The sequence below is a fragment of the Haemaphysalis longicornis genome, unplaced genomic scaffold (genome assembly GCF_048455015.1).
Source record: "Haemaphysalis longicornis isolate Haplotype H1 unplaced genomic scaffold, Haemaphysalis longicornis Haplotype H1 scaffold_2, whole genome shotgun sequence".
Classification (NCBI taxonomy): Eukaryota; Metazoa; Arthropoda; class Arachnida; order Ixodida; family Ixodidae; genus Haemaphysalis; species Haemaphysalis longicornis.
In genome coordinates this window covers 190,465,520-190,485,012 of record NW_027526295.1, presented here as the reverse complement: position 1 = coordinate 190,485,012, position 19,493 = coordinate 190,465,520, and the positions used below count along the sequence as shown (strand labels likewise).

Sequence of the window (19,493 nt, the reverse complement as noted above, 5' to 3'; positions counted from 1 at the left end):
CTGTAGCTCTTTAGTGAAATTTGAAACGCTACTGACTAACAAAATCGGCTGCACTTTGTGACTTTCCAATTCTTCTTTTACTTTATTTCAGAGACATCCAGTATTTTCGACGCAACATTCACTCTCCTCAGCTGGGGTGAGAGTGACGTTACAGCATCGGAAGTTTCAGCCCCCACCCAGCAATTTGTCCGCAGCAGCGAGTGTTGCTAAGAAACCTCACCCCGCGGGAATGTCGGCGAGGCACGGGTGTTCCACGCTGTTCCACATCTTGTAGTTGTGCGTGGTCTTCCAGGCAGCAAGGAACGCAGAGTTGAACGCCTCCTGGTCCTTGGCACCCACTGAATCTGGCCAAGCAGGGAGGTGTAAAAAACGGCAGTGACACCCCCATGCCCAACGCCAAAACTACACACACTTATTCCCACGTTTGAAAAGCATTTCAGATGTTCAAGAAATGGCTCCACAGGCCCTCTTTCTGTCTCACTGATTTATGGACACGTTTATGTCCACCCTTCTCCTGTTCAATAAAAAAGCTTACATGCGGATTAAAAATAATTGAGCACAAGAGATGCGCCACTTCAGCAAAATGTCAAACCTAAACTATTAAAGGCCAACTGCACTCAAATTTTCGCCAGCATAAAAATTGTCATCTAATGGTACACATAAAAGAGTTCTAACTGAGGATTGAACTGTAAAACTGGTTTGCAAGTGTATGGTAGCGTTTAAAGCTAGAGGAGGCACTTAAGCGTGAGAAAGTTACCTCTGTACCGCAATTAGGTACTTTCACCAGGGACATGTGCAGTTGTTAACATTTTAATTTTAGCTAAACTAAACTTAAGTAAGTACTTTATTTCTCTAATAAAAAATAATGTAATGTATCACTTAGCAAAGGAGCAGTATCACTATCTTTCGCACTTGACGAAGATGACAGCCGATCTTTGTGCGGATTGTTAACATGAGCGAGGCTGGTTTTAGTCACTCAGCAAGGGAGGAAAAGGTAGCCCAAAATGTTTGTACTGGCGCGTAAAACAAGTCAAGCTAGGTCGTCCAACTTTTGGAGGTGCCTAAGGGTTGGAGGTGGAGTGGAGCCAGCCCAGGTACAGCAAATATTGCCCATGGGAGTGCAAGTGGTCAAGGATAAAAAGATTTTTTGTGGCAGATACAATAGGAATGATAAATGAACAGGCAAGTGCGCCTTTCATGCTATTTTTATGAGTAAAACACAGAAGTCCATGTAATCAGCAAGCGAGCGACAAGCATGGGACACCCGTGTGCAGACCGCCGTGAAATTCGGTTTGCGCGGGCGGCCAGCAAACGCCTTGGTGTTGTACTCAGCCATCCATTCGAAGAGACGTCGTACAATGCTCGCTGACAAAAGTGGCACCTTTTCCCTCAGTTCCAGGAGCACAGTGCAGCAACCACAAAACGAGGCCTTCCGAGCACTGTTCCTTAAGCTTATGCCAGTAGCTCAGGTCGGCAACACTGAACTGTCACTAGTCGGACATGCTGCCGTTGGCTTGGGCATACTACACAACGTTTCTTTTAAATGCTGTTGTGAACCCGCACTGAGTGCCTTAACTTATCTTGAGCAAGAAGGAAAAAAAGCCCGCACATCTGATTGATGTCAGTGGCAATGGTACCTTTGCAGCAGACAGCAAATCACTTTTTGCTGTAATGAGTATTGTAATGAATTACTTTTGAGTGTTGGTAATTTATTAATGTTATAAATTACTTCAGGCTAGTAATTTCATGGAAATTAGTCATTACTTTTCCAATTACTTTTGACTATGATATAGACTGCCCGCTCATCTTACGGCATAAAAAGTTGACCAAGAAAAGTTGACCAAGCAGGGTTCCAATGCCCAGAGAGTCTCTGGGCATTGGAACTCTAGGAACGCGAAGGAAACAACGCTTCGATGAGCGCTCTGCCTGCTTTCTCGTGCCTCTTCGTTCCCTTTTCATGCGTTCCGGGAGTGCCGTAACGATAGTCAGGCGGGTTAAACAAGAACGTTCAGATTGGGTTCAAGACTTCGTTACCCTGGTCACTGGTGTAAGCTCGCTGCTTGGAAGGCGCGTTTTTTCATCCGGCGGGAATAACCACGGAAATGCGCGAACCATATGTCTTTCGTCACTGCAAAGCATTGTCCGAGTCCCCTGGAATGTTTTGAACTCGCGCAGTCCTGAGAAGCTGGACCATCGCATAAGTGACGAACACAAGTTTCTTGCAGCGCACCGAAGTATCTGGGCTGTTTTCGGTGTTCTGACACCCGGATGCTTGGATGCCCGAAGTAATTTCAAAGTAATTTCATTACTTTTAAAAAGTAATAGTAATGTAATGTCATTACTTTCGGACACCTGTAACTTCTAATGTACAATTCTGTACAATGTAAAATTCTAGGAAAGTAATGAGTATTGTAATTTAATTACTTTTTAGAAGTAATTTTGCCATCTTTGCTTAGCAGTTTGGATTGCCTCGATGGGCTGCCTGGTTGCCAGATGACAACTAACATAATGCCAATGACCGATATATGGGTCGAGGGGTGACTTTTCGGCAAATTTTTTGGTAAGAAATCTCGAACTATATTCCGACTTATAGGGTTGTTTGTTGGCTTCTAAAAAATTGCAAGTATTGCTACCTATGTGGTTAGTTACAAAACCTGTGGTGCTGATGGCGGGACAGCAGGATGGTGTAGCAGAGAAATCCCCAGGAAATGCATCCCTGTGCACGCCAGCGCGCCGTGCCATTTGCCGGACAAGCACGAGCTCCACGCAACAAGTTCCTCTTTTCCGTTACAAGCCATTCGGAACTTGTTCCGACGACTCTCTGCCAGGTGCAAACGTTATCTGCTCAGAGCTACTTGGAACGCTTTCAGTCATTGCGCAAAGTAAGCATCTGGCTTAGGACTTCACCATGGTGATTTTTACCTCATAAACAACTTATTCGGATCAAATTTGGGCAAAGAAAAATTTGAGTGCAGTTGGACTCAAAGTACAAAAACAGTGCTAATAGGTGATAAGCTTTGCTAATAGGTGATAAAAAATGTGACACAAAGGACAGTGTATTTTGAGTGCACCACTATGTTTGTTGTGTGTGAATAGCTGATCATACATCTTTTGCTGTTGCATAACCTTTTTTAATACAGCTGAACCTCCTAATAACAAAATTACCAGAATAAAGGATTTTATATTTCATTGGTACCTCCCCATCATGAAAATTGTAAACTGCACTTTAGAAGGTTTAATTTTATAGGTAAACTGCACTTCAGAAGGCAAAATTTTCAGATTAGATTGCTCATTTGTTCACCTATACATGTCACTTGGACAAAATTAATAATACCTTATTAAAAAACAGCTCCCCCCTCCCCCTTGTCTTGTTCGACGTAGAGGATGGAAACAAATGTAGTTGTGGTAATATTCGCAAGTGGAAATATATGTTGGAAGTGTTTGGTGGGTGCGTTCAAGTTTGTTCAACTATTTTAGGTTAATAGCTGGTTCATGAAATGTTGTGGGTTGTGTGTACCTTGGGAACTGTTCCCGGCATGAAACTGAATCTCTGAACTTTGCATTAGAGAGCTTTAGCTTAGCGTGTTACCATGCTGCCATACTGTTTTCGTTGTAATGTGATGACACTGCACATGTGTATGCATTAACCGGATTTCTTCCGTCAAGACAGGCGGAAAACAAGTTTCAGCACACCATGTGCCGTTTCCGTATTCTGGCGTACCAGTTGCTAGAACTGTTTGCTATGCCAAGACTGGCTTGAATCTCAGACTTCATAAATTAGACGCTTACAATAACAATTGTTTTTTTTTAAATAATTGTAGACCTCTTCCGCACAGCTTTAAAAAAAAAAAAAACCAAAAAACAAACATAATGTCGATGCAGCCATCTAGTAGGCACATAAAATCATAAAATATCGTAAGCCAAAATTCATGACTCCACTAAATATTTCGAGATGAAATGAGCAAAATGAGCTGTAATAACTACACAATAACTGACGCTACCTTGTCCAGCATGATTTTAGAGGTGTAAAAGCGCCTTGCGAGCTCAGACATTTATCTGAACTGTTTGAGGCAGGCTAGGCTTATTTGCCATACTCCTGAGTAACATCTAACAAGAATAACATAATAAACAACATCAACCACGATTATTTTTATCGGCTGCACCAAGCACCGAGCGCATGGCATTTGCAGTAATCAAGGTGCAAGGATACACTTCGCCGGCGCAGGCAGCCCTTGCGAAGACAGTAATACCTGCGCCGGTAAGCCAGCATTTGTGGTAACTGCTCACACATGCGCAGAGGCATCACGGTACAACAAAAACGGTACAATGGCATGGTAACACGCTAAGCTAAAACTCTCCATTCGTGGAGAACGCGTATGGGAGTTCCCTGGTGATGCGGAGGTATTTTGTTGCTGCAAAACATCTCTGTTGTTGAGGACTTTCATTATTGAGTGTTTCAACTGTATGATCAGCTGAAAGCTGGTGCCCAGATCTACGATGCTTGCTAGGTGGATGTTAAGTGGTGTGTAACCTATAGGCTGACTGGCTGAGCTGGTTATGCGGAAATGGGAACCCAAATTTTGTGCAAGAAGTTTCTGTTCATTCATGCAATGCAAAATTAAACGCAGCCTACCTTCTAACTGTGCAGTCTTCAGCAGGCTTATCAGGTAGATCTTGAACTCAGACCTTAGCCATTCTTCGCCCCCTTGCCAACCTTGAGACAAATATGGCGAACATACGCCATAAGACAGGGTGCCAGTTAGACACAAAATGCACCACTTTCTTTATAGCATGCTGCAAGAAGTGCATTCCAGTGTTTTTTTTAAAATGATGCAAATGAATCAGATGCACAACAAACTGCCCGGAACTAGTTTCTTTCTTCAGTTGGTGTAAGGCAGCGCAAGAAAAATGTTGCCATTGTTACACACGGTGCACTCCTGCGCACAAATTTTTAATAGAAAAAAGAGGGCAGTTAGCCCAGCAGTGCCTTGAACTTAGAGCTTGGTAACTGCACCATGCATAAATTAGCAAAAGACGCATTTGTGAATCTTTGATTGAAAAGCCAATGTAAGGCCCGCTATTAACAGGTGGCAACCATCTCCGCAGTGGCTACAGTGCCTGCACAGTCAACTGCCCAGTAATATACTGCAGAAATGTAAAGTGTTACGCCTTGTTTTCATGAAATGAATTTTTATGGACACAGAGATTCATACATGGCTACAAAGATAATTGCAGACATCACTTTTAAAACAACTGTTTTCAGCACTCCCCCTAGCTGAAAGGCCCAATCCCAAGAAAAAGCCTTATGGTTGCTCAAAACTCCCTAACCACAAACAAATTTTGCACCCACACAGAGGGCTAAGAGGTGTTGAGCTTGTTGAAAGAAATGATACTGACATGTTCCATCTAGGAAGAGGTCTCGCGTGTCGTCGAGGACATTCTTGACCAAATAGTCGGCAAAGCGAAGGTCCTCCATGGTAAGGTACAGCTGCCGCCGAAGGTCGTTGTCCAGTATCGTAATCTTGCACTCATCCACCTGGATGGAGAAGGAAAAAAAGAACTCTGTCGGTTGTGCTTTGTAGAGGATGCCCCCAAGAAGCCACAAGCCGAGCTTCAACAAATTTTTTAAATGCACTTGCATTACAAGCAAACAGCAGTGTCAGATATTTCGCTATCTTTGGTTATAGCACTCGTGCGATTGCATAGCCAAATGACAAGCTTTTGCAGAGCCTATTTCCACATGCCGAGAGCTATGCTGTCACCGAGTGATAGCCTTTATCCACAAATCGTGCAGGCATCCTAGCAAGAAGTAGCACAAAAATTTGCTCAGCTTGCACTAGTGGTGCAAGGCTGAAGAAACAGGACAGTGGGCAGCCCCTCGCCCTCCGTCGGAGACCCAGCGGTTGCACCTCACATGGATTTCCAAACTTGCTGCTGAACGTTCTTTACGACTGGCAGGCCAGGATTGTTTTGTCGCACGCTTTCCCATCTCTCCCAAAGTGGACTGTATTAGCACGCTCTAGAATCCGTGGCCAAGTCCAACGACAACACCTGCGCGCTGCAAACCCAACAGACATGCTGTGCACCCGGAATGCGATGACAGCTCAATCGGATAGACGCCAGTTCCATAACGCGAGGGGCCCAGGTTCAATTCCGACAAAGTTTTTTTTTTTTTTTTTTTTTTTGCTTTCTAATTGGCTTCAAGTTATCGTTCCCCGCTGCTGCTAATCCCGTACCCCTCGGGCCTTTGTGGTGGCTCAGTGGTTAGGTTGCCGGTTTCACAACTGTTCGATCCCTCCCACCCCCCCTGTTCGATTCCTGGGACCTCCCTAACCACATTTCTTTCTTGAGGCTTTGAAATTTTTTGATGCAACAGACGGACAAAGCGTGCCTAAACAGCTCTGCTGTTAAAATTTTAGTCATGCCAATCATGACTGATGGGTTCTTCATAGGCTAGGGGACAGTACAAAGTACTGATACAAAGCTGCTGCTATTCAGGTGTGCCAAAAATAATGCACCTTCTCATCTGCACACAAACATTTTCATTTTCAGCCCCGGAGAAGTTGACAGACAGGAACCCTGATAGTTATCAGCTGTTGCTGTTCTCCAATAGCTAACACATTTTTTTTCCTGCTTACCACTCGCCCCTATTGCACAGAACTGGTTAAGCTGAACAAAGTAATACACATTTCAGAACCACCACAGGCATAGAGTTTCTCACTAGCTCACCTAGAGTGGAATCTGACGCTAGCGTCAACGTGATTCGGCGAAGGCGCTCTACGCCTCCATGGGTGCCGCCATAGTGCGTAGTTCGGCCGGAAGTTTGGCGTGGCATGGCCGGCAACGAATTTGTGGCTACGCAAATTGAGCTTTTGTTTAAAATATTGCTGCCAAAAGTGACGCTGCTAACAAATTTTATTTTGTATAAGACACTGTGTTAGAGGTCTTATGTTGCAAAACAAATTTGGGGGTTACAAAGGGGGAAAAAAAAAGCAAAGTCCTGCCTTTGGCTCACGCCGCCAGATACAGCGAGCCATCCCCGATATATTTTTCTATTATTACATACTCCAAACTGGGTGACGTTTTCTTTAATTTTTTGTAGTATTTAGCTAAAAAGAATTATTTAGATTGTCCTAGACTGTGTTCTTGCTTCCTCTCAATACAGTATTATTATCGTATGCTACGCGCTTTGGCAGGCAAAGCAGATGCAACATAGAGATGCAAGAATGATGTAACTGCTTCGTATTTATTTGTTTTGTCCAAGCAGATATAAATAAACCTTTAGGCAAAGCCTATCACCGCAAGTAAGTCTTCAAGCACACGCGCAAAGCATTATGAAATAGCATTAATGCTTTAAATGGCAAATAAATACTGGCTTGTCAAGTAGCTATGTATGTTGCCTCATTGCGCCTGCTCAAGGCAGTACAAGGGGTAAGTAAACGCAGCGACGGCGACAAGCGATGCGAAAATCGTAACTGAATGTGTGCAGAAAATGGATAGTGTGGGCTAGCGTAGCTTATTTAGTGGCTGTAGTGTGGGCGGCGGCGGCAAGCGGTATGAAGCAGTATAACAGGCCGCTGGGACCCTTGCTCGCTTTTGGCCAGCCAGAAGCAGCCTACAAGCAAGTGGCTGCGGCGATACAGTGAACTGTAGCAACGAGCGATGACGACAGAGGACATTGGCGGCAGTGTATTAATTTTTTTCGCTTGTCGCTATCACCCAGTACACTCTGCTGTGGTACCTTTCTAGTTACGTTTTCCACATTGCTTCTCGCCGTCGCTGCATGTGGTCACCCCTTCATCTTAAGAAACTCGCCGCTAACGTGACCACATGCGTTAAGTGCTAATCACACTGTTATTTAGACATATATATTTGTGATAGCCACTGAATGCCAGAAAGTAGCATCCCGAAAACGGAAAAGCATACCGAAAAAGAACTAACAAGCACTTCAGAGCCGAGAGGCCTAATCCATAGCCCTTTGTACTAGCCACTTGCTGCCAATCCGATTTTCACAGTACCCACAATTCCCATGGCTGCGTGCGATCGCAGCGACACTTTCCACTTTAGGTGATACTGAGAAACTTAATGACCACAGACTGAATCAAAGGGTTGGCAGCACAAGTCCTATAGCTGACTGTGTCCGAGAGTAAATGGAATGTATTCGATGATCCTGAAAAAGAAGGCCCTGCACAGCTCCAAAGTTAAAGGGGCACTGACACAAAAATTTTGCATCTTGTTTTTTTTGTTGCGATAAGTAGCCAGTGACCTACTTATAACCTGTAGAAACCTCATTTGCTTCAGCGTGCGACGGTTGTTTAATTAGAGGCATTTTCAATGCGGCCTGTCGCAGTTTCGGTTTCAGCGAGTGCCGCGAAACGATGGATTTTGTGGATTTTATGTGAACAAAGCTGACCACGTGACCGTCGGAAGGATATCACAGAGCAGAGCCGCCGTAGCACTGTCGAATCCGCATCGACGGCAGTTTCTGCGAATGCCCCCACGTACTGATCTCGTGAGGCGCTTAATTAAAAAGCGACCGTGGATGTGACGCAGGCGCTGCGAGTGCAAATGCTACCGCGGCTAAAGAACGACGCGCGTCGCTCGAGACGGTGGGTGGCAAGACGCGCGCTGGGAGCAGCCGGCCGGTCTGCCTACAGGTCCGCCTACAGATGTGTTCGGCTCAGCACTGCGGCGGATATTCGAGTGCCGCTCTCGTAAACGGTGCAGATGACAATTTTTAATGCAACCCGCCATTGCATCATTAACTCCTTTCTCATGTAAGCCACCATGGTCGGGACTTGGGGACAACAATTTCGTGCAGCGGTAACAAGCTATCACTCGAGCTACCTGCGCCGGCCTGGGCCACTTCGCGGCCGTGGCCGCCGCCTGCACAGCGACTGTGCGGCTAGCTCAGTGGGCTTTTCGTGCCTCAGGCGCGTTTTCGCATCCAATGGTAATAAACAGTAATAGAAACAGAGTGCCTGGAATCGCTGTAGAACTTTGGTCGCGGCCAGCTGCCCCATGAGCTGACGAAATCACGGCGCCTCCGCCGCCAACGATCGGGTCGTCCGTTCTCGAGAGCAGAAGCTCCGCCCTCCGGCCCTCCGATTGGAGCGGCGAGCTGGGCGGGCCGGCGAAAAACGCCGGTAGTGCGGAAGCGGCAAACACAAACTCGTGACGTGTTTGGATGTTGTTTATTTACAATTGCGCGTGGTCCTCTGCTGGCTGCTCGGTTGCTTTTCGCACACTTCAAAATTGATTTTAAATATGTTCTAGGCTGTATTCGCCGCTGATATTTTACGGATGATGTATATGTGTTCCCACCAATCTATCTCCGAAGTTATCTCGCCTTCAAAATTTTGTGTCAGTGCCCCTTTAAAGTAGCAGGGACACGAGCATTCAATGAACAACACCCTGTCCAATCTGGGCTAATGCAGCAGGGATGCACACTCCCTCTCTCCCTAAGCCCTCTCTACGCTCTACACGTATGCATGCCTCAACTGCATGAAAAAAAATGTGCTTCTGAATTCTGTGACAAACGAAATGGGCCATAGCGAGTATTTATTTATGGCCACCGTGGTGAGCCGGAATACAGTTTGTCAAGACATGCTCCAGCATGTGAAAAACTACTTCAGCATCGACAAATTTTTATGTTGGAGTAACCAGCAAGCCAATTTTAATGCAAACTATGTTGAATTAAGAGAGACAATCAGAAAAATAAAAGAAGGGTGTAAGGCCCCAAATAATTTCGAGCGTTTGTCACAATGATGTCGCAGAAGACAACACGTGGTGACTGGCTGACACGCGGCACAGCAACAACAAGACAACGATCCCTGACAGCTTGCAGGTCAAACTAGTTGCAACTGAATTGATTAGGCAATATCAAATGGTGACAGAATGAAAACTTACATAAAACCAGCAATTATGTGACGACAATAGATTGGTTCAGGACCCTTGGAACCCATAACGAGGATAAAGTGAAATGGCATTGTCTATGAGTCCCCACGTACCACATTACCAACTCTCTTCGTGGTGCTAGTGCCATGGTTGGTTATCGTCACCTTGCAGGGCGACGCCCTTTAAACACTCGTCACGTCAAAAACTGTGAGCGCTCGGTTGCACCAAAGTTTCCAAATTCCGGCCCTATAATTTCCCGTGCAACAGTTTCACTGTGCGAAACCTGAAGTAAGAATGGGGCTCACTTGCACTATTAGGTTTTACTAGGTTTAACCCATAGCGGCCATGCTTAGTAGCCTGTAGTTCTGTGCGGTGGTCTTCCCGGCATGAAGTTGGCATACTGTCGCCCAGTTTTGGCTGCTCTCCCAATTTGATGATTTTAATGAATCGTGGTGAAAAATAAAAAAACGTAACTTGAAACCCACCTTCTGAACTGCAAATTTCTCCGTGATGACAGAAACTACTTTCTGTCGAGTAAAAATGCCTCAATCTCTTCATGAAATTTAATAATTCAAAACGAGGCAAAGTAGCACCTTGCCTTTGTGATCCCTTTAAAGGCCAACTGCACTCAAATTTCACCTCGACCAAATTTCTTTTTTATGTGTAGTAAGTACCACCAAATCAGCTGGGACACGGGGGGTAGCCCCGTGAAATGCCTCATTAATCAGTCAGAAGTGTTTAAAAAAGCTCCGCTGCAAACCGTGCTACACCTGCCGGCAGATCGCGTAAACAGCCATGACGTGCCCGTGATGCTCCAGCCTACGGGCGCTTCTTCCTCTGTCCAGCCACGCAGCTGGAGAACCGGTCGAGCTCTGCTGCAAATGTTTCACCCATTGCTGCCCCGTGCGCGTGTAGAGCTTGCACGCAGGCTTGCTCCTGAGCTGCTGTCCTCCGGCCGCTCGCTGGCTGGCTGCAACGTCCTTTTAATGGCCGCACTCTCCTCGATTTCAGTTTCAAAATCGCCAATTTTTGCTGACCACTTGCGGCATCCACTTGCGCATTTCAGCTGTTGTATTTTGCATCTTGCTTTCTTTTTCAGCAGACTATATGGAAATGGTGTTTTCAAGAGCTCGAAATTTTGAGTGCAGTCATTTAATTTAATTTCATTTCATTTATTTCCACCTTAAGGGCCCTGAAGGCATTACATAAGGGGGGGCATGCAGAAAGGTATGACACAGCGCTAAAAAAAAAAAATTACAAGGCAACAAAGGAGAAAAAAGAACAAGTGACAAAGGTACAGCAATAATAGCAGCAAATACAAAATTACAGTACAAAAATACAGTTGAAAAGTACAAAAGATACAGCATTAAAGAAAGGAAACACATAAGGCACATTTGATACGCAGGTATTATGAAACATGGTTGAGCAATTTTTCGCGGAATAATTTGCGGTCTGTGCACGAGGCTATTGTATCGGGAAATGGTTCCAGAGGGTTATTGCTTGAGGGAAGAATGAGTTGAGCATTGATGAAGTACGGCTGGGTAGTCGTGCTACGGTGTTGCTGTGGCTGATACGGGACGAGGTTCGGTGTGGCGGTTTTAAGAGAGGGTGTCTGGATTTCGGGTGATAATAAAAGGCATGAAGAAGGCAGAGGCGTGAAATGATCCGGCGTGACTCAAGTGAATGCAGGTTCAAAGATTGCTTTAGGGCGGTTACGCTTGTGTTAGTGGAGTACTGTGAGCAGATAAAGCGGGCAGCACGATTCTGTATGGCTTCTAATTTGTGGGTGAGGTACGCCTGTGAGGGATGCCAAATCGATGATGCATATTCCAGTTTTGGTCGTACGAACGTTAGGTAGGCTAGTTTTTCTATGTCCGGAGATGCAAGTTTTAGATTCCGGCGTAGGTAGCCGAGCGTGCGTGCGGCGTCTGAGCAAATGTTTGTATGTGAAATGTCCATGATAGGGATGGTGAGAGATGAACTCCGAGGTATTTGTAGGATCGGGAACGAGTTAATTTTGTAGGAGAACTGTGATACGGTATTTTCACGGGTCAATTATACCAGTTTACATTTTTCTGTGTTTAGTGGCATTAATGATTGATCACACCATGCTGCGATATGGTTGAGATCATGTTGAAGAGCAATACTGTCTCCAGGGTTGCGGATGGTAGTGTAAATGACGCAGTCATCGGCGAATAGTCTTAACTGGTTAATAATATTATTCGGTAGGTCGTTAATGTAAATTAGGAAAAGCAGTGGTGAGAGGCACGCACCCTGTGGGACCCCTAACGTCACATCAGTGAGGGACGAATGATGGTCATTGACAGTTGTGAATTGCTTACGATTGGTGAGGAAATTTTTAAGCCAGGAAATTATGTTAGAAGGAATTCCAAGGTTAGAAAGTTTAGCGAGCAGTCGGTTGTGGGGAACCCGGTCAAATGCCTTCGAGAAGTCTAAGAAGACGGCATCAATCTGAAGGTTGTCATCCATATATTGTAGTAAGTCATTTGTGAAGTCTGCTAATTGTGATTCGCATGAGTAGGATTTTCGAAAGTCATGTTGTTGTGGGTAAAAAAAGTTGATCGACTCTAGATGGGTCATTATGTTGGAGAATAGAATCGGGCAAAGCAGCCAAGTCGGCCTTAACTTGGCTGTTGACCATGCAGCCGTCTACTTGGAAAACTGGGACACATACCCAGCAACAAAAACAGCTAAACAGTGCCCTTCAAACATTGTCTTTTACAGCAGCCCCCTGAAGTGATATTGCGCTCAAGACCAAGCTGGGTAATCAGACCGCATGGCAGTAACTCTGATCTGTCCCGAGCAGCCTCACCTCTACAATGGCATCAAAGAGGTGCTTCTTCTGCTTGAAGAGGTCGTTGGTGGCTCCTACAACGCAGCTCCGAACGCTGATGTCGCTGAGCAGGTCGATGATGGGCAGGGACACATACGGCAGGCACAACGAGCCCTGCACAACAGACAGCATTGCCATGTGCACTTGGCAGAGCCCTGTACCATTTCAAGATAACTGCAACAAACACGCGATGTTCAAAGAATACGTGACAACAATGGTTAACTACCGACAGTAGTGGTGTTGGAGCTAAAGCCTTTTATCCTTATTTTAAGTGCAGAGCACTTTAGGGGCTTGCCTTGTCGTCGTAGCTTGCTTGCTGGGCCCAAGTAGAGCCACACAGCGTTCCGTCATAGCGGCTGTCGTCGCAGTGTAACCCAGAAGCTTCAAAAGCCAAGCTGTTTATATAGTCATAAGCGTTCGAAACTCGTGAGCCGCTGGCGCTTGTCATACCTCCCCCCTTTGTTTAGTGCAAAGATAACTTAAGTACATTTGCGGCAAAATATACGTAATTAACCGGCAGCGCCCACGTTCATTTAGTTAGGAACACTCGTTGGGTTGGCTTTTATGATAGTAAACAAAAAAAAAAAAGTGGCAGTGCAACGCCGGCACATACGGGAGGGAAAGCAACGACAAAAAGAACAGAAATCCCACTGGCGCAGTTTCAGGCAGGAGCCACACGAGCACTGCGAAGGCGGGAAATTTGAAATGCGTTGGGTGGTAGCAGTGAGTGGATAACGGTGCTACAGCCCATTATGGTGAATCACTGCTCTGCACTTCCGATAGCTTTCCATATTGAGTGGAACAGCCTTATTTTTTCAATATACCAATGTTATTGTTTGCATACTTGTCTATAATTGTTCTTCATAGGTGTGGCCAAATGGGTCATTTTTTTTAGGGTACAATGCATTGATTACGGCAATGTCTGCGCACACAAAAAGATGAAAAAAATTTTTTTGCAAAGAGCACTGCGAAGCAACTTTAAAAAGCCATGCTCGTCTTTTAGCATTGAAGAATTAATCACCATGACCTTTACTTTTTTTCACTGGACACACGCACAAAAAAAAAATACAGGAGAGCAACGAGAGGAGAACCGCCAGGGAATCGTTGAGCCCCCTTGCCTTGGAGAAGATGGAGAGAGGCAGGCCGCAGTCCTCGTTCTGCAGGGAGATGACCTTGGTGATGCTCTGGAGCAGCAGCAAGTCCTCTGGGTCTCGGCTGGCCATTTCTGGCGCAGTGCCGTTGCCCTCGCAGCCGAAATTCAGGCTCACCATCCCCAGGCCGTCCTCGCAGGGCGTCGTCGATTCATCCAGCTCCCCCACGACGCCGCTGTCGTCACCACTCCCTGGCGCGCTCCCCTTGACTGCACCGGATGGCACGTCCTGCACACGTGCGCACGCACACAGGGTCACGGCTGTGCACGAAACACTTGCAGGGAAACACGCACAATAATGGGAACCTGTCGAACGTAGAAGCGGCCTTTGCACAATAAACTCCATCCATTCTCTGTGTGTGTATTGCCCATCAAATATGAATTTAGTTGGTTTCCATGTTCCACTCCATTTGATACCACTTTAGCCATTTTCTCTTTCTCCTTAGTAGCCCCAAATTAAACTTCCACAGTCCCTCAAACGCTACTCCCAATCTGCTAAATGCTCCACTTAAAGGAGCCATGAAGACAGAATACAAGTGTGTTTTATTCGAAAGATTTCACATTTTATAGCGCCCCCAGCACTTTTCCGGCAGCAAATGATGCCGTATTCACTGATAAATTTATCAATTTAGGCTAAAATTTTGATTCTCCTGCCAAACCGTAGGTTTTCGTAGTCACAAATTACGTCAGAAGCGCGTGTATTCAAGCGAACTTCCACTGCATCATTCGGGTTCCGTCATCCCTCCCAGATGGCCCTGCTATAGTCATCCACGAACTGTTGTACGCCGTTGCTTTGTTTTTGAGCGTATTGGCACCTGGCTTGTTTTTTTGCTGTAAAAAGTGATCGTGTCGTGAAATCTGGGGTCTCCTTGACAAACAGGGTCACGCAAGACAACGCTGCTTACGCCAATCGGCCAGCTTCGTAAAAGACAACTCCAAAGCGGCGGAGTGCTATGCAGCTAAAATAAGCATAGTGCGCCCAGTACCAACAGCAGTGTGCATCGGTACTTCTATGCTTACGTGCGTTTTTGTAACTTTCGTTGTTTACCACACCATTCTTACTGCTGTAAAATGAATATGCATTACACTTTCACGCGAATAGTTCGTTCGAAAAGCCTTTAAGCCGTGCCTAATTTGCTTTTGCTTTTTCCGTCCTCAGCCAATCGCACAGCTGAGCTCATGTGACATCATAGGTTCTGTTGCGGGAAATGAGCTAGTGGGTCGCATGGACATTCCGTTTTTTCCTAGTTATGTAGCTTATTTGAGCGAAGTGTGCGTTAACGGTGGTGTCAGTATGATTGTATCGAGGCAATCTTTCGAATGAACCGAACTTGTGTTTTGTCCTCATGGCTCGTTTAAGATTCATCAGCAAATAAAAAATAAAGTCTTCCCAGAACTGTTTGCTTACCTATATCAAATTCTTGACTGCAAATTGATTGCTAATAATTAGCGCAAACATTAGCTGAATATTTTTTTTAAAACACACATTTTTGCTTTAATGTGCATGAGACTTCCATTTGCAGCTATGATAAAAGAATAACAACCTGGGGACAGGACTTCAGACAACTAGGTAGGCGCTACAAGTGCTTGATCAAAAAAAAAAAAATGGTGCCAACACTCTTTTTTGGAGTGAGCAGCCACTGATAGTTCACTAAAAGGGGCCTACAAATGTCATAGGCTGAGAGCACGAGCGTTTGACCGTCAGCCATGCGCGCCCAGCACTTCGCCCGGCTGAGCGGCGCGGCATCGTGGTCATCGAAACACTGCCGCTCACGTGCACTTGCGGAGAAGAGGACAGTTCAGGCAGGTCGGGGGCGGGTGCGACCTGTCGGGTGAGAGAGTCGTATGGCGTGAGGAACGGCGTCCACGGGTGGCTTGTCGGCTCGCGGCGGCGGCGGATGCTCCTCAAAGCGTGCCGCAGATCTTGGTTGGGTGCATGTGCCAAGAGGGCAGCCGTTCGCTGTCCCTGAATTAGCGCAAGGGGGTGCATTATTGCTGCGGGTATTTTCTTGGTTTTTTTCATATAAGCTCTATGTGTGAACAGCATTTCCCCTAAGCTAACATGCATCAAAGTTACCACATGCCTGTTTTGTACAAGCTTTTTTGCACAGCTGCAGCGACAGACAAAAAAAAAATCTATGTGCCAGGAGGAGGCAGAGCTGATATTTAACCCTTAAATGCCCATAAGGTTTCTATTGAAGATAAATGAGTGAATTCTTCCAGAAACACTATTTATTATGCTGTGAACACAACTACAACCGAGAAAACCCCTGCTGTTGCAAGGAACAAAAAATACTGCTATGGGAATATTCTTCCCTGTGGGCGTTCAAGGGTGTCCTACTTTATAGGAAACTTCGCGAAGCCAGAGCCGCGCAGAGGCGAACCTTGTATGTTATGCAAGTTATCTTGGACTGATTGTGGCTTTTTGACCTTGAACAATATCTGAACGGCACGTAGGGCGCTGCCGCCTGTGAGAAAAGGGGCGTGGCTTATGAAAGCACATCTTCATCATCCAAAGAATAAAGGCTTGGATCTTTTTATCTCCTGCATTGTGCCAGCCCTTCATCTTTCCTTGCTTCGGAAACAGGTTTCCTTGCTTCGCAAAAGGTTTACTTGCTCTACAAGACTTTTCACTCTATCACAAAACAATGCGTCAAAGAGTAAAAAATCAAGGGTGTACGTGTAATACGCGGTAGGCTTCAATAAAGCTCGTGGCTGTAAACAAAACTTCGGGATGATTTTTTGTGCTGAAGGCAGTGTATGTACCAGCGGTCATAATTACATTCATGTTCTTCAAAACATGTCCCTGCTCGCATTCGCGTTTGACAAGCTGGCCATGTCTGCAATGCTATCAATTTCTGCGTTTTTTGAATGGGTAAACACAGCTGATGCCTCATCAACGTAATCTTCCACTATCTGTGCGCTGGTCTGCATCGTCAGGAAGGGAATAAAAAGGTTGTAAACCTCTTCTGCCGTTAGATGCCGAGCCATACAAAACAAAAAAGAAGGTAGCGCAAAAATATTGGAATGCGCTGAAAGCCCGTAGGGAAATTTGTTCCCATGTGGCAGATTTGATCCAATCCTTACTCATAGTACATAAAAGCAAAAAGTGGGCTCAAAAACACGCTAGTACGCTGACTAAGACATCAAATTATGATATCAATAGCATTTACTTACTTTGCCCGTAGTGGATTACTTAGTAATCCATATCTCGTAGCCCTTATGGTGCTCAAAGTGCGCAAGTCAAGACTGACAGAAAATTGCGGCATATGATCACAAGACTTGCAGCGGCAGCTAGTGGAATGAAGATAAAAGAACGATTTTTTCCTGTCGTGGTAGGAACGCATCACGCTAGATGGCGCCACAATACTGTGAGGGAATATGCAACCCAGCGGGCTAGAGAGGAATTTGAAGAAAGTGGGAATTAGCTTCCCTGCGGGCGTTTAGGGGTTGAAGGGGCCATGCAGACAAAGTACAAGTTTGCTTTACTCGAAAGATTTGGTGTTTTATAATGCCCCCAGAGCTTTTCCGGCAGCAAACGATGCTTTAGTCACTAAGAATTAATCAATTTATGTTAAAATTTCGATTCTTCCACCAAATTCTGGGTTTCTTGAGGTTGTCTGCAATGACATCACAAAAACAGGTCTTGTAAAGGAAAGTTTGACATCCACCTAAATGCAGCCATACGGCTACACAGGAAAGCTGTACAGCTTTCCTGTGTAGCCGTATGGCTGCATTTAGGTGGATGTCAAACTTTCCTTTACAGAAACTTACTCCACCTTGGGGATTTCCCCTAAATCTGGTCGATTAACACCTGTCCTTCACTTCGAGTTGTTGATCAATTCGCTTTCGCGCTACTAACGACTAGCCTCCTGGTTAGCTCAGCTGGTAGAGCGACTGCTCCGGTTAAGCAGTGGTCCCTGGTTCGAATCCTGGACCAGGACAAATTTTTCTTCTTCAACTGCGAAGTTTCTGAGAAAGCTGTACAGCTTTCCTGTGTAGCCGTATGGCTGCATTTAGGTGGATGTCAAACTTTCCTTTACAGAAACTTACTCCACCTTGGGGATTTCCCCTAAATCTGGTCGATTAAAAACAGGTCTTCAAGCGAATTCGACTGTGGCACTAGGCTTTCAGAGGACTACGAAGCCTTGTTTACCGTCCATCCTCCCAGATGGCACCCCCATTCTGTAACTGGCCTCTGCCCATCTTTGTTTTGTTTTCGACTGTATTTGTCCCTGGCTTGTTTTTGTTACGGTAGAAAGCACTCGTTTAGTAAAACATGGGGTATGCTTGACAAACAGGGTCACATGAGACGACGTCGCTTGCGCCAATCGGCCAGTGTCGTGTCAGACAACCCTAAAGCACCATACTGCTGTGAAGCTATAACAAGTGTAGTGTGTGCAGTGCCAACAACAGTGTGCTCTGGCACTTCTATCTTTACGTGTACGTTCGTAACTTCCATGTTTACCCCACCATTCTTACTTCTATAAAATGAATATATGCATTACATTTAAGGGGAAATAGCTCGTGCTGCAAGATTATAAGCCCTGCCTAACTTGCATTTGCTTTTGCCGGCCTCAGCCAATCGCACAGCTGGGCATGTGACATCACGGGTTCTGTTGCGGGAAATGAGCTAGTGAGTCGAATGGCCATTCCTTTTTTTCCTAATTATGCAGCTTATTTGAGGGAAGTGCGCGTTAAAAGTGGTGCCAGTACGATTCTAACGAGGCAATCTTTCAAATGAACCAAACGTGTTTTGTTCCTAAAATATTTGCACCCATTAAAAATCTAATGGTAATTCAAACTGGAACAGCATTCATAGGCATAATGGAATGGCCCCAGATGCTGCGAAGCAGAGGCATGTGCAGGAGAAGGATTACACCTGGGGAGTAGAAAGGGAAGTAGGAGAACAGACCTACTACCCAACACCTTCAATCAACTGACAAACTGCTGCAAAAAGAGGAATCAGCTTTGGAAGCATGATCTATGCAAGGGAGACTGTGTCATAGAAGGGAGCATGGAACAATACGCTGTTCTTTTCCCCATCGCCATTTTCCTCCAATGCTTCACTGCAAAGGAGTAAGGTTATCGATTTGCAGACTTTGACAAATATAACAGCATGATAGCGCAACAGCTTTTCCTATAAAGTGCTATCACATTTAAAACACCGCTTCAACTTGGTACCCAGATTTTGTGAAAAACCAAAAGTGGGGAGGGGGGTTTATGTTCTCACCTTGGAAGCGAGACTGTAGAACGCCGAGGGCAGCTTGTTCCAGATGAAGCCCTTGTTGCCAAGAATGCCCGGGGTCTCTTTGCCGGCCACAGGTGTTGTGGGTGACTTGAACGTTTCACAGTCCTCGCGTTCTACAAACTCCAGCTTGGACCTGCGGTTATCGATGAAAGTGCAACTTATCGTTTCTGGCTGTATTAGAACAAACTGGGCACAAGAAACAGCTGAGATCTGTTGTTTTGAAGAGAATTCCTTTGCGGTGAGAATCAAGTGTGCTGAAAATGCTCGCACCAACACTTTGTGCAGGCCTTCCGGTAGCTTGATGATGAGAGTGCAAAAAAGTTTAAACGTACATAAGACAG

The 19,493-nt window shown here is 45.5% G+C and overlaps 1 protein-coding gene across 2 annotated transcripts in view; it reads right to left on the bottom strand.

Annotated features, from left to right (window-relative positions):
• Window positions 1-19,493, bottom strand: part of LOC144169671 (late secretory pathway protein AVL9 homolog) — a 49,408-nt gene that overhangs the window by 9,800 nt on the left and 20,115 nt on the right. Inside the window, exons 9-15 of one of the 2 annotated variants that reach the window (XM_077698952.1) lie at window positions 19,135-19,285; window positions 15,676-15,867; window positions 13,870-14,130; window positions 12,731-12,865; window positions 5,398-5,536; window positions 4,634-4,714; window positions 221-344 (exon numbers count right to left, since the gene is read on the bottom strand). In XM_077698952.1, coding sequence (XP_077555078.1) covers window positions 221-344; window positions 4,634-4,714; window positions 5,398-5,536; window positions 12,731-12,865; window positions 13,870-14,130; window positions 15,676-15,867; window positions 19,135-19,285 — 1,083 coding nt within the window. The remainder of the gene's footprint in view (window positions 1-220; window positions 345-4,633; window positions 4,715-5,397; window positions 5,537-12,730; window positions 12,866-13,869; window positions 14,131-15,675; window positions 15,868-19,134; window positions 19,286-19,493) is intronic. The other variant, XM_077698953.1, reaches the window with a different exon arrangement.